The 15096-nt window shown below is 37.2% G+C and overlaps 1 protein-coding gene across 1 annotated transcript in view; it reads left to right on the top strand.

The window, feature by feature from the left end:
• Positions 1-14406, top strand: part of SLC26A7 (solute carrier family 26 (anion exchanger), member 7) — a 72787-nt gene extending 58381 nt beyond the window's left edge. Inside the window, exons 12-18 of the mRNA XM_009891856.1 lie at positions 621-687; positions 5370-5507; positions 7297-7345; positions 10029-10129; positions 11952-12006; positions 12096-12199; positions 14371-14406. Coding sequence (XP_009890158.1) covers positions 621-687; positions 5370-5507; positions 7297-7345; positions 10029-10129; positions 11952-12006; positions 12096-12199; positions 14371-14406 — 550 coding nt within the window. The remainder of the gene's footprint in view (positions 1-620; positions 688-5369; positions 5508-7296; positions 7346-10028; positions 10130-11951; positions 12007-12095; positions 12200-14370) is intronic.
• The last annotated feature ends 690 nt before the right edge of the window (positions 14407-15096 follow it).

The raw sequence follows: 15096 nt of genomic DNA, 5'->3' as shown, positions 1-15096 counted from the left end.
CATACACTGAACTGCCTTTTCAAGGAAACTTCTTTCCACGGACCGTGTAGAGAGCATAACGATACTGGCTTTTCCAGTTAAATTCCTCACTTTGACAGCTAGAGTGCGACTTTCTGCTTTATCATATAGACATATATAAAATTTAATGACAAATAAAACATCCTTAGTTTTCATGACCCGTAGCTATTCAACATCTTTTTTTTTTTTCTTTTTCTTACAATATGATTTTGCAGGTAAAAAATATTAATTAAACCTATGTACTTTTGAAGTTGTAGACTGTATATTAGCTACCTTGACTTGATAATAGCTCTCTGGCCAGCTATAAAAAAAGTAATGAAACTTAAAATTAAGATTTTATGTACCAGAAATTTCCATTATTCATATTTGAATAAAAAATAACTGTATCAAAATTTCAAAGTGACACACTATAATTTTTAAATGTGCTTTTTATTCTTTTAACTGGATCATTATCCCAAAAAATAAGCTTCACATGCACAAAAATAGGTATAGATTGCATCATTAGCACGTCTACGTTGCAGTTTTGGGCTGTGTCTCTTCCTGTTTCTGTTCAAGGTCACTGACAATTTGCCTTACAGATTTTCTCTGTGTATTGATTGCAGAGCAAAGACACTGAATTTGAAAAATGTGAAAGAAGTGGAATATAAATACAAAACAGAAGATAATTGTGTAAGTTAAATTATCTTTTCTCTGTGTGTGTTCTGCTAATTCAGATTTGTTTATTTTCTCTAGTTGGTTACCAGACTGTAATCAGGGAGTCAAGGGAACATTTTCATGAAATGACCACTTGAAATCTGAAGCCAGTATGACGTAGTAAATTTAAAACTAGTCTGGGCATCAGAAATTGGAATATTTTCCCAGTTGTGCTGCTGATCTGCAAAGTTAAGCAAGTCCTCTTACATCTGTCTATCTCTGTTTGTTTGTTACTTTTAAGTTAGGAATTGCTCTTTGTAAAAGTTTCCTGTTTCCTAAGTCTAAGGAAATCACTCGGCAGCAAGAGCCAGGGCAAGAGCCATCTGAGTGGACAATAGGTATCTCTATATTCTTATCAGATTTCCTCATTTCCTGAAAGTCCTTTAATACTCTTATCATCCACAGTCTCTTTCCTGACCCCATTTCTGCCACCAGCCCCTTGTGATCGGACTGTCCCAGAGAACGGACACCATTTGTGGCTGGGGGAGGAGGGACAGCAGCATAAAGTTGTCACAGACAATAAATGTCACACATCTCACCACACTGTACTCAAACAAGGGTAACCTCACATGGAGAACGGATGGAAGGATCACTCTGAAAGACTGTGCTTTTAAAATTTGGCCTCTTCCAAGCCTAAACCTACCAGTCAAAGATTTTAAATTCTTTCAGTTATTTTCATTGCAATTGTCATCAGAGCTGCTTGTGGTCAGGCCTACGGTAAGAAGAGAAGGGTAACGACCCAGAGAGTTCAACTCCCTCCTCTGAGATGAAATGGTAGGTCAGCAGCCAAGAGACAAGTAGAACCATGTGTCCTTTCAGCACAGAGTGCCGTCACTAGGACATCCTATCTTCTCCACCATGGCAGCTTCTACTATGTCCTCTTTCCTTTCCTAATGCTTATGAAGGGTCTTGTGTATCAGCAAGCAACATGGCCAGCAGTTATTACCTCACTGCTAAGAAGCCCTCCTCTGAAGAGTTTACTTTTTCTGGCAAATGTTTTCCATCGGAGCTATCTTGGGTTCAAAATCTGAACTTGGCTCAGGGGGGTTTACTGTTTTGGCATGCTGAACAATGCCAGAATGTGAAAGGTACATGAGAATGGGGAGGGCTCTGAAATGTGAATTGAAAATGCTGTTGTTGAGGCTGGCCCAGCTGTCAATTATTATATCACTTTCCATTCTTAAGATAAATGCTGGAGTAACCTCGTCACAGAGGGGTAACCAAAATTTGATTTGCCTCCTTTTTTTCATATCAGTTCATAAAATATTCCTATACATCTCTGTTTTAAGCTAATTGGCCCCCTGCTGGTTTTCCTTAATCATTAAGATTAATGCCAGTAACCCAGTAATAACAACCCAGTGTCTGCAGACAGTGGGGGAAATAACATTTTGTTAAGAAAGCAAATTGCTCAAGAGCTTATTACACAAAACAAAGAAGGAAAATATTTTTAAGAATCAGAAAAATGCCTTTAATTGAATTTCAAGTCACTGGGTTGCAGAAGGCATTTAGGGTAATTTTTAATGTATGAATGTTAGACTGATCCAAGTTCCCCTGGTAAATAACAGCTTAGACATAAACAACAGGACTTTTAAACATGAAAATATGCAAGCTTAATGATCTACCCTGCCATTAAGGTCTGTGGATTTGTAGAGGTTATTTCATCAATAGGAGAAGACACTTTAATATGGAAAAAATCAAGAGGGTATTTAGAAGCTTATGTGAAACACACTGCATCACAGGCCTTTCCTGAACTGAATTCTTACCCAAGCATAGACAGTACTGTGCAGAGTGCACAGGGCAACTGCTGGTGCCCTTCTAAGGGACAACAGAGACAGGCCACCTGAGATAATTTTCTTTCTTGACAGGGACGCAGCAAAGAGGAAGTCCGTTTTTCTCAGTACAGTTCTTACTAAGAAAGGAGCTAGAACAAAACCAAAATCAGGAATAACTGAGCCAAATTTGGCACACTTGTCCTCGCCCATCCTGGACAAAAGATTGTATCTAAGTCTGTCGTCTTTTTCATCTGACCTTAAGGATTCAAGCCTTTCAAATTTTCCACCTTCTATTTTTGGAAGCCTATTAGCTTGTTGATCATCATTGGCTTTGATCTTTTCACATCAGTCTTCTTTTTTCTTAGTTTTTGTCTTCCACTTTGCTCCTTCTAGTATGGCACCAAAGTGCTCACTTGTCTCCACATGAAGATGTGTATATCATCGTTTTTAAAGGAATTTGTGGGATGTTGGAGTATTTCTCCATTCAAGCATATATTGCCGTCTACTTTGCCCTTATTTTAGAGTTTTCTTTCATATAATCTCAGCCATTTTAATTGCTAGTTGGGCTTTGCCACTTGATTGATCGAGGTATGTTGGTGATGTGATATTTACCACAATTACATTCATAGGTAAATTGCACAAAGTCCCTATACATGGTCTGGGGTTCATTGCCTCAGTTTTGGATGTTTCAAATGTTTCCTTGGTCTGTATGATGGTCACTGCGGTGGTGTCTGAGAGATTGTCTGGTTCCCAGAAGTCTGAATAGCAGTCTACAATAAGGAGGTAGTTTGTGTGGTTTGTGGTGAAGATTTCCATCCCTGTTTTGCTTAAAGGTCTGTTGGGAAAACTGCATATCTTCAATACAATCCCACACTTTTTTGAGCTACTTAAAAAATTGTCTTTGTGTCAGCTCCACTTACTTGTGTGTAGGTCTGACCTTGTTACATGTCTCTGACTTCTGTTAGGAAGAATAGAGGCTTTTTGAACTTATATTCTCTTGAGAATTCTTGGTTCTCACTTCCCGTTACCCATTGTCACAAGTAGTCCATTTTTGAGAGCTGATACTCACATAAATCAGACATTTTATTTCAGTAGTAAATGGATATTTTCTTTATCCAGACCCCTTTTTTTTTGCACTTAGTGATAGTATACTTTATTGCATATAGCACTTTTGTGGACTGAAATCCTTTTGGACAACTTCTCAGAATCAGATCTGTTGATCTGCCCTCACGGTCTGCTGCTGACCTGCTGAGGTGTTGTCAGCTGCAGTGTTTGCCCGTGAAGATCAGTAGAATGGTGTCTCCCATCCTATTTTCATTCTTACAAAGTGGGCAAAGTTTTTTTGAGGCTGTTGAAACTGACACTCGGCGATACCATGTTTTGCGTATGAAAATATCTAGTGGGAATCATTGCTGTGCGATGTTCAGGTGGTGCTTTCAAGGATCCTCTTTTCCTCTCACCTGGAAGGAGAACGCTCTAAACTTCCACATGTGTCCTAGAGATCCCCAGTTTCCGTAAAAGACATGCCTGAAAGGCAAAATTAAACCTATTTTTTGGCAACTGGCACTTATGAGCAGTGTTACTGTGGCTATTTAAGATTCTCTAGTTGAACGTGTGATTGTCAGGTAGAAAAAGTAGAAAATTCTACTGAAAATATTGGCAAATCTTACAGGCCACACATGATCCTGTTTATTCCCGTTTACAACACTAGATGAGTAAAAGTTTAATACAGTTATTTATTAGAATGTACATAAAGACCTTTATAAGTACATGTAATGTCTTTTACTAGATCAAATAGTACAACTGGGAAAATTAGAAGACCCTAACGGCTGACAGGCTTGTCCCCAAAGCTGAATTAGAAGCAGCAGAAATCAAAGCAGCTGTGGTCCACATTGAATTTGGTCTGTCTCAGACCTAATTTTCCTAAGGAAAAGAGAGACGTGGTTCACAACCCAAGGAAAATGGAGATTTCAATATAATTAGCTTAATTCTACCTACCTACAAAACTAATATTTCAATGAGTTTGTGATTGCTGATATCCAATATATTTATATATAAATATTCATTTTCTTACTGGCTTTTGAAGGAGAGTAATAGTGCTTGTACTGTGGGAAATGTTCCCCTGTGGTACCTGGGGGTTTCTGACCTTTGTCTGATGTCTTTCACAAATAATTCTGCTGTGTAAAGTCTGTGTTTGGGGGGTTACACAGTTTCATTGAAGGTAGCTTGTGAACTGGTTAAAACTTATTCAAGGAGGTACAGAGACAGAATTGGGGGTGGGTGATGGTTCTCATGTGGATTATTTGTTGTGTTGGTTGTAGATATGTGCTGGCAAAGTTTTAAATGGGTTGCTCAAGCTTGGTCTGGGTCCACTAAGTGTTTCCATGGAGAAATATCTCTGTTGTACTAAAGTCATCTTCAGATGACCGAGATGAACATTTTCAACGTTCCACAAACCACCTGCAGTGTATGCCCCAAAACCTTGTGTGCTTTTTCCAATCTGTTTCTGTTTCTCTAATGAGAGCTATTCCCTGCCTGCAAACCTTGTCTTGCCTATGTTTGGGGGTCATACCAACTGAAACAGTGCTATTATTATTTGCCAGATAATAGTTCTTAGTATTATGCATCATATTGAATATGATTTTTTGTTCACACTAACTCGAATTAAGGATGATGTTACTTACGGGTTACTTATATTTCCCTTTTTACTTCAGTTCTGCATGGAGACTGATCAAGACAGTTTTATGTTAACTCACTCTCACAATCCAAATCTCATTCTAGGTTCACATATAGGAATTTTGGGGATTTTTAAAGAAATTAGTTTGGTTTTTTTTGTCTCCAAACCAAAGATAATCTTTTCAACATTATGTTTATTTCATTCCACAGGAATTATTAAAACAGGTAAAGATAGTTTCAGTCAACAACCCGTTAGTCTTTCTGAATGCCAAGAAATTTCACTCTGACCTGATAAAGATAATCCAGAAGGATTGCACAAGCAGCCAGGCATGTGAAGATGTAAACAAGGTAGGATGTGCTATATGCTTCAATAATCATGGTGACAGTGTTGAAGATCATGATTGCTTTCCTTGCATTTCTTAGAGAATACAATCAGATACTGAAACAGATATAAAAAGGTAATTTGCAAATGATTAATTTAGAATAGAATAAAGTTAATCCTCATTTTAATCAGATTCAATATGGATTTTTTTTTTATTATTACTTGAAAAGAATATCTCTACTTTTTCTGTACATGATTCTGTAAGACACATTAAAGCACTGATCCAAAACTCTTAAAAATTTCTGGCAGAACTTATATAACCTCAGCTAATGTAAGGTTGTGATTTTAAAAAGACAGTGAGTAACTATAAATCTACTTGAATAAACTGTAATTTATTTTTTTTTCTGGAGATGAGTACATGAGAGATAGATGCTTCATTTCTGTTTCTAACTAGAAATAATTTCAGGATAATTAACTAGAAATAATTCCAGGAGAAATAGGAAGAAGGTAGAAATTGGCTAAAGTTTTTCTCAAAGGTAGTGTTTCTTTTAATTTTCTGCACTGATTGTACTAGAAAAATAAGCAGTAAACAGATTATGTACAACTCAGTTTTGGAGAAAAACTCTGTAGGTATAGTATTTTTCAAGTTTATCTGCACATAACAACTGCAGCTTCCTACAATGCTCCCTAAAAGGGGGAAAAAAATCCCAACTTTTTAGTTTTCTGTCATTACAATGAAGACATGCCAATACCATACAATGCTTACTGTGGGAAATTTCATCCAGTTTGGGAAACTGGGCTGAGAAAATGACAGACATTTCTTAGATGGATCGTTAAGACAGTGTTCAGCAACGTGTGTCTACCACCTCTGCTGTCTTTGCCAAAGAGCTGTGCTGCCCATATTGACTTTGATGGGTGGCTTCTCCTCGTTGTTCAGAAATTCAGCTCAGAAATTGTGCAGTTTTTTTTCCTTGGTTCTGCTAGGTTAACTGATTTGGATTAGTATGATAACAAACCCCTAAACAGAGAGAAATTACTTAGGATTTGCATGGAATTAATTTACGAGTTAATTTAATAAGTGTAATAAGTTAATAAGTTAATTTAATAAGTTAATTTATAAGTTACTTAGGAGGGAGATTTTATCATTTGTCTCTTCTTTAAGGTACTTGGCACTACAACTGCCTGAAATGCTATGCATAAATTTTTTTTTTGTGGAATGAAGGTCTTTCTGTAGCACATAATGGCAGTGAAAAAAAAATGCACTTTGGATTTTGTTTCTGTGCCGTATTTCTGGTTTTAACTCATATTGAAATCATTATAAAAAATTTTCTGGAGATAAAGGTAATTCTTTAATACGTTTACATGTGAAAAATGGTCTCACTAGGATATTGGCATAGCAGATGAGATTGCAGCAAGTAGAAAATGAATCAAAAGTTAATCTTACAAAATCAATGACTAGAATTCATCTTTTCAAGAATATCTTTCCCATCTTTTGACCACTTCTTTACCAACCTCTGCTTTCCCAAAAGCATCCTGTTCATAATATGCTTTCTAGGGGATCCAAACATGACAGAGGTTGAGTCAACTAAAAAGAAAAGCAAGATATCAGTTTGGTATAACTTTAGAAGAATATGGAGAGACATACTCAGCAAATATTATATATCCAACAGGCTGTTGCATGCAACATGATTTTGGAGAGAAGGAGTTAACTTTGATATTGAGAAGCAGAATTCTTATGTATTGCATTGATTTTCTCTGGTTACTTTTTGGACTAGTTTTCCTTGGTATGTTAATAGTTTGCTGCTTTTATTTCAGTGTGAGCAGAACACATTGCTCTGTTCATTTCCCAATGGAAGTTGTCATGGTGAGTTTATTATCTATAAATGGTATTAAACCCAAGATGTATATAAGTATACAAAATGGCTCCACGCTTTTCTATTTATTTCTAGGTGAATTCAAGTTGTCTGGAATCTAATGTTTTCAGTTAGACCACACAGTGTTAAACTCTGTCAACCTTGGCCTAGCAGGTCTTACTTACTGTGTTCTTGACGGACTTTTTAAGAATGAAAATGCCTTTTCTGTAGGAGTCCCTGCTTCTTTCTCATGAACCATTGTGTGGTACACTGAGACAGGTACGCGGTGGGAGGAACCGCTTCCTGCGTTACTGCCTGGATTGGTCTCCAGACAAAGGCCTAGGAGGCCGTTTTGCTAAGCTCTGGTCTTGTTTTTTCTCATTCACAGCGGGACTTGAATATTAGTATGCAAAAGTGAAAATAGGGTAAGATCCGAGCCACGTTAAATCTTTGTGCTTTTTAAAGCCACTTAGGAGAAAATCTTACAAAACATCAACCAAATTATCAATGGCCACCAATATTGTACAGTCTATCAACACGGTATAGAATAAAGGAAAAAAAAAAACTAAGGGTTTGTTTTCAATTAAGGATTAAGCTGGATAATTCCACTCCTCCCACATTTTATAACACTTAAATCAAACCAGAGCACATACCTTCCCATGGGAGAGCTGCAGCAACCTTTTGCAGAAGATGATACTTTATACAGATGACTTCATTGTGGATGGAATTAAAATATTGTGTTTATTTAAAACACTTATAAGCATTAAGGCCACAGTAGAGAATCTGATTTGGGGGCTGTTGTCTGAATGTTTGCATCTATTAACTAGACTCGTGACATCTATTAACTAGACTCGTGACATTTTTATGATACTACAGTGTTTAGTTTACTTGGGGGTGACAGAGTGCTCTGCTGTAACACATAGCAACTCAATGATAACGGCTACCGAAGACTATACAGTGCTATACTGTAAAATACTAAAAGAGTGTGAAGCACTTTGTATGTGAGGAGTTCTTTTGGAAGGTCTTGGCAGTACATATTTCAGTCTTCTTTTGGATGAACTGGTTTCTCATGTCACAGAAGTGACAGACAGCACAAGACCTCTTTTCTGATTGTTTAAGTCCTGCCTTGAGGAATTAAATGTTCTGTCGTTCCTTGGAGCAACCAGTCTATAGTTACCCTTCATGAGAGCTTTAAAATAAAGACCAGGGAGAAAAAAGAAAAATCGTTACAAAAAGGAAAACAAAATGTGGGGCTTAATTTTTTAGGAAGGAGAGGAGCAGGAAGACATAATCCTTAATCCGTACAACAGTTGTCCTAGAGGACGCAGCAATGTACATCTTTGTCAGAATCTTTCCTTTCTCCCTCTGGGGAATACCGATGTGCCATTGGTCTGTATCAGCACCAAATTAAACAGCTGCTGCTGTCCTTGCCCACTGGTTCAGAGAGGGAGGAGGTCTGTACCTGCAACCCCATTCAGAAGCCAGGCAGCCTCTACTGCGGTGTTGGGTCCCACCTGGGTGGGAAGGCAGCACCAGCAAGTAATGGGGAGAAGGACTAAGTTCTTCTGTTTCAGAGGCGCAGGAGGTGCGTAGAAGAGAGTACCTTGAGCAGCCTAGCAGATGTCATAAATCCTTTCTTGGTTTCCTTCACAGTAATGTCAGGCAAGAGGTTTCCTGTGAAATTCTGTATTTTTGTTTGGTATGTGTCTATTACTGTACATTGGACAGTACAAAGATAGTAAATCTCTGGAGGTGCAAGTCCAAAAGGCTCTGGCTCTCAGAGTACTGTCAGAGAGGAATTAGCACCATTATAAATCTCCACCATGGAGAAATTCTAAGTCCCTTCAAGAGTTTAAAATCTTTTCCTCTGCTCTGTCAAAACCATTTAGCTTAACCCATCTTTACATTTACATTCAGAATTCCTTTCCTTCATCTTTTTTTTTTTTTTAGTTTTGCGCATTATGATAACTAACATTTGTTCACAGAGCAATGTAAATAAGATGTGCATTATTTTCTAGTTTTGCTTTTATGCAAGCCAGGAATCATTTATCTATGTGCCAGTTCAGGAGGCATTTAGTACAGAGTGTGCTTAGTTTAAGCACGAGATGGCCTGAGGTTGAAGAATGAGTATAAGACCTTTGCAGATCTTACTTACAACTTTTTTTCTCCCGCATCAATACAAGATGCACAGTAAACCAAACCAGCACAGTAAAACCTTAGGAAAATGAAACAGTCTACATACTTCTGTTCCTTACAGGGGGTATTAGTTAAGCCATAGGCAGGTATTTAGGTACTACAGAAATTAATGTCATATCAGAACTTAAAAGAGAGGTATATTCTCTGTGTATCCCACGTAAACTCTTCCAAACAAGCCAAGATGTTATCCTGACTCGTTTAGAAATTCAAAACTGAAGAAGCAATTCTTTAATTCTTGAAAGACTATTCCTGTTTAAAACATCTCACTAATAACATGGTCTGACATCTTCTTCTGGTCATCACTTCATCCCACTGCTCTGAAGGTCCTTCATTTGTGCTTTTAAAATGTGCCATTTGCTCGACCGATACCCCAGTACACAACAGCAAAATTTTTATTGTGATAGTTTGGGCTTATTTTGTTGAACTACCATTATTCTTGTATGATTTTCTTGACTATTGTCCCTTTTAATTAAAGTTTTTAATTTATCAAATGTGTAGGTGAGTCGTTGCAGACATGTCACAGTGAGCGACGTGTTTTGATATTAGACTGCAGCGGACTGGATTTCTTTGACTACACTGGAGTCTCAGTGCTGCTTCAGGTATTCATGACATCAGACAAATTCTGTACTTAGAAATATAATTACATATACAAGTTATTGGAGCCAGCTACTAGTCATCTCACCTATCTCAGTGGATAAACATGTCATTTGTGGAAAAGATGAACACAGTTTTGGTATTACACTGCACTTTTATTATATATAAAATTATATTAAAATAATTTTAAAGATTTTAGGTGACATTCAGTGCAAATGTAAGTCTTGGTATGTAGTGGAGGTAAGTTTCTGAACTATTTTTTTTTATTCATTTTAAAGCTGTTTTACATCATATTTGACCCCATCATGTTATTCATGACAGCCATGTGTGGATTTACTATTTTCAAATTTCAGCTTTTAATTCTGTGATTTTATCTGTATGTCCTGCTTTCTGCTAAGCCAGAGGCCTTAACTATCTCCATGTTTTCTCCTCTGGGTTACATACCTAGCAGGCTGGGTTCCTCGGGCATTGCAGGAGCTCCAAGAAGCTCCCAGAAGACTAAAACCGGTAACCACATAATGAGCTGTTCCAGATAGTGGATGAAAAATTAAGTTCAAATGTTATTTCTTATGTTTCCATTGGGTCTGGCATTTAATAGTTCTGTAGTGGGTACAGATTTAAGTGGGTTTGCAAGGCTTGGTTCATATAATTTTTCTGAGTAAGACAGATGACTAGATTTGAGCTTGGGTCTCAGCCCAGGCCTTTTCTTATCCTAACCATTTTCTCAATTTACTGCAGTGATTAAGCAGTGAAGTAAGTGTTGTCTTAAAAATGTTACATTAAAGCTACATGTATAGGTGGCAATATAGTCAAAAAGAAAACTGGAAAAATAAGGTTAGTGAGAGTTACTCTTTATTACCTCTCCCCTCAAAATATAGGACATTCAATAAAGCATTAATTAAAAAAAAAAAAATATTGTGAAACTGGTTTCCAAAAGATCTTAGAAACTTCAAAACTACAAATTATATTGAAGAAGTGTTTGACAAATTTGTGAGAGGTCCATTCATTGTGGGCTGTGAAGTGCACAGGTTGGGAGTGCAGTCTGTTCGTGAATGACTGGTCCAAAACTGAGTTACCCAGAAGAGGAACACACTCAATGGTGTTACACTCCTTCCTGAGATATCATCACTGCTAGATCTAGGGTTTTTAGACTGAAGCAAGCTTTTGGTTTATTTTTAAAAATAGGGTATGCCGTTCTCATTGAATCTCTTCTCTCAGATTTGTTCCACTTTTCATAGATTATTTAAACCTTTTTTGAAGCAAGGACTACTCATCTTCCAGAAAAAGGCCCAACTCTGGTTCTAGAGCTATTTTCACTTTTTTTTTTTTTTTTTTTTACTATCTAACTTAATGACTATTTAGTCTCTCTGAAGTTGAACATTTTCAAATAAAGAACAACTTACTGCAGAATGTACCATGATGGTTATGGTGCTTTTCTGACAGACTGCTGGAAGTCTCAAAGTTTCCTAGGTCCGATTCATGCCTTTATGGGCTGGTAGGCAAGTACGCGGTGAGAAGATGGGAAAACTTGCTGAAAAAGGACAACTGGAAAAAAACCCAAAACAACTAAAAATATAGTTAAAAATGCAAAATTGTTAATTAAATTTAGATTTAATTCTCAGGAACTTTGAGGATGGGGGAGGAAATTTGTGTGGGTTTGTGGTGTTTGCATTATAGAAGGGCTCGCTCTGGTGGCTGCTGGCTGTATAGCTGCAACAGCAGCACTCCATGCTCTGCCTGCTTTGAATATGTTCTTTTTGTGTATTTCATTCTCTGTTGGTATTTTAAACAGGTTTTTTTTTTAATATCATGTTTTCACACACATAGGCTTACATGGACTGTAAAAACAGGCACATCGACGTGTTACTAGCACACTGCAAAGGCAAGTATCAGCTTACAGCAAAATTTTTGACATGACAGTTTATATTTCCTCGCTACATTATCAGTGCTCATATGTTTGTTTTTTTGCAGCTTCCTTGACAAAAGCAATGAAGTACGGTGGAAATCTCGAATCTGAAAATCCTGTCTTCTTTGAATCTGTTTCTTCAGCAATCGATGCCATTCAAATTCACCGGGTGAGACTTACATCAGGGGTAGGTGAAGTCTGGGGGGCTTCTTAGATGCTGACAGCAATTTGTCAAAGTCTGGGGAACTCTTAGTCACCCAGTGAAGCTTCTGTGCAGAAAGCTTTTATCTGTCTACTCTCTACAACTGGTCCTCAGCCTCTGACTGCAGTTACCAAGTTTTTCCTGCTAGCACTCTCTCCCCGTCACCTTCTCTCCTTTAGCAACGATTTCTCAGTCTTCTATGCTACATCCAGAGGCAAGGTGTTGTGATGCATTAACCTGGGTGCATTCTCCATTGGAAAGTGTCATACCATCTAGAAACACATAACATAACTTCTTGGTGGGGTAAATTAACTTGCACCCAGCTCTGCATTACTAAAACTACACTGTGTTCCTCAGCCTGGGTTGCTTTAAACTACTTCACACAGCACTGCACTGTTCTACCGAAACACTTCTGGATCCTTAGCACACTCTTTTCTAGCTAATAAGGTTGTCTGTACCCTGCACCGTAGTGTGCTGTGTTGGCTCACCAGTGGAAAGAGGGGAGAGGAATTGCATGAGGTGGAAGAAAGAGCTAGAGGGAGAAGGAAGGCTTGGCTCAGAAACTGAGGCTTGAGGCTTGAACATGCCTTTGCTTGAACATACATTTACTCGCTCAATAATAACTCTTGCATTCCTTGTTACAAGGCTGTAAACCTGGGCTTTCCTCATAAACCATGTGAGCCTTTTCCATTGCAATCCCAGCGTAATGAGTGTGCATTACAAGTACTGTGCTTTCCCATGGTTTTATTTATGATTCTAAACATGCCTACAGCTTGCCTCAGAGCCTTCTCCAAGAGACATTAAACTCATCATGGTCTGTGGTTTTGTTGTTGTTTTTTTTCTCCCCTTTATATTTTAGTAATTAAATTACAGTTGCCTATGGACAAAATCACTTTCCATTGATTTGTCCAGATAAGGTGAGTTGGCACAGTTGGTCTAGTGGATTGACCAGAAAAAAACACATTCTCTTCAGAACTTTTCAACATTTTCCATTTTGTTGCCCTTCAAAAACCATAATTTACTAAACTGTAACTACAGGGCAAAAATAATGAGGATGGCTATTGTATATTTTGTCTGGGTCTGATTAGATTAATTAGAATGATTGTTGTGTTGTAAAATGTCTGCATTCTTTATAGACATTAATTAACCTTCCTAACATTCTTGTAAGATAGTTATGTACTAGCATTCCCATTTTATGAAAATGGGGCATGGAAAAAGTGAAAAGGGGGAGTTATAGCTCAGAAGCCCACTTTTCTAGGAACTGATTCCATGTTTCCACGAGAGCTGCTAACCAAATCAAAACTCTGAATAGTGGCTTAATGGGTTAGTCCAAAAGGCTTGCATGCAGCCTCAAATTTTAAATGTAATTCTAAACAGTGTATATATGCTGGTGATGTCTCTTCAGAGTATTCAAAGTATGTGATTTGGGTTTTTTTTATGTGTTCCTTGCATTTAACACCTGAAGATAAGAGCAGATGGACAGGAGCGTGACAGCAATAGCAGCACCACACTGTAATGACCACAGTCTGTCCTATGTACTCTTGCTGGGCCTTTTTAAAATGCTGAGGTCAGCAAAAAGAAAAGAAAAGAAAAGAAAAGAAAAGAAAAGAAAGAAAAGAAAAGAAAAGAAAAAGAAAAGAAAAGAAAAGAAAAGAAAAGAAAAGAAAAGAAAAGAAAAGAAAAGAAAAGAAAAGAAAAGAAAAGAAAAGAAAAGAAAAGAAAAGAAAAGAAAAGAGAAGAAAAGAAAAGAAGGAAGGAGTTGGAGATTTATGGAAAGTGATTCATTCCAATTTACATTTCATCTTCCCCCCCACAGCAGGAAATAGTCTTTCACTGACAGAAAGGTAGAGGCAAGAGGGCTTCATGGTTCCTTTTCATCTCTGCTGCTATTTGGAATAGCAAAGGTGCTCTTATTCACATCCTCCAAGGATAATGTCATGTAATTCTAATTTTTATGTTGATAAGCTGATAAAAGGCTCATCTGTTACTTTATGCAGTTCATCCTCATCATAAATAACGTTTTGATTTGTAGTCTTTTAATGGTGCCATTTTCAAACTAACACTGCTTCGTCTGCTAATTTTATGTAGCATTCTAGGAAAACATTATAATACATTTTTTTATGTTTCTCTCAATTTAGAATTACAGCAAGTTCAGTGAACAGAGTGAAGTGTGATATCGACCCACGGAATATGGCTAGTTTGATCTGCTCATATTCAGAATGAACTACACCACTGTTTCTCCTTAGCTTTTTTTCTCCATGGGATCTTATAGATGATATTTTGTATGCCATATGTATTTACTACACTCAGTAATGACAGATCTGCCATTCAGAAAAAAATCTTTCAGTTCCCGTCACACAGAGAATGTTCATACAATTGTTCTATAGTGGTTTTATATAATATTTTTATATACATTTAGGTAAATATTATTAGGAAGCAGACATGAGGTAATGACTGTTTACCACTGAGGTATATTCTTTTAGATATCTTCTATTGAAATGTTAGTTGTAATACGCATCTGTAGTTTTGTGCATGGAATAATGAGACATTATGGATTCTTAAATATACTGTGTTATAAGGGATACAGTATATGCACAAAGCCATATACCAGTGCATACTCTTTCTAATGGCTTTACTTACCCTTTTTTTTTTTCTGTTCAAGACAGCCAACAGCCATTTGCAATAACAGCATCATCTCAGTGCTATCATATTCTTCCATTTTTCATACTTTGTTCTGTGTGCTTTTTAATGCCTGCCAAGGTCAGTAGGAGCACTGTACATTCAGAGATGTATGTTGACTAAGTGCACTGGATTGTCTCCCCTTCTAGTGGTTGTCATGAGTTATTATTATGGTTTGCTACATT

Source organism: Charadrius vociferus, unplaced genomic scaffold (assembly GCF_000708025.1).
Source record: "Charadrius vociferus isolate BGI_N301 unplaced genomic scaffold, ASM70802v2 scaffold15, whole genome shotgun sequence".
NCBI classification, from domain to species: Eukaryota; Metazoa; Chordata; class Aves; order Charadriiformes; family Charadriidae; genus Charadrius; species Charadrius vociferus.
The sequence above is the reverse complement of the archived record's forward strand: the minus strand, read 5'-3'. Positions and strand labels throughout refer to the sequence as shown.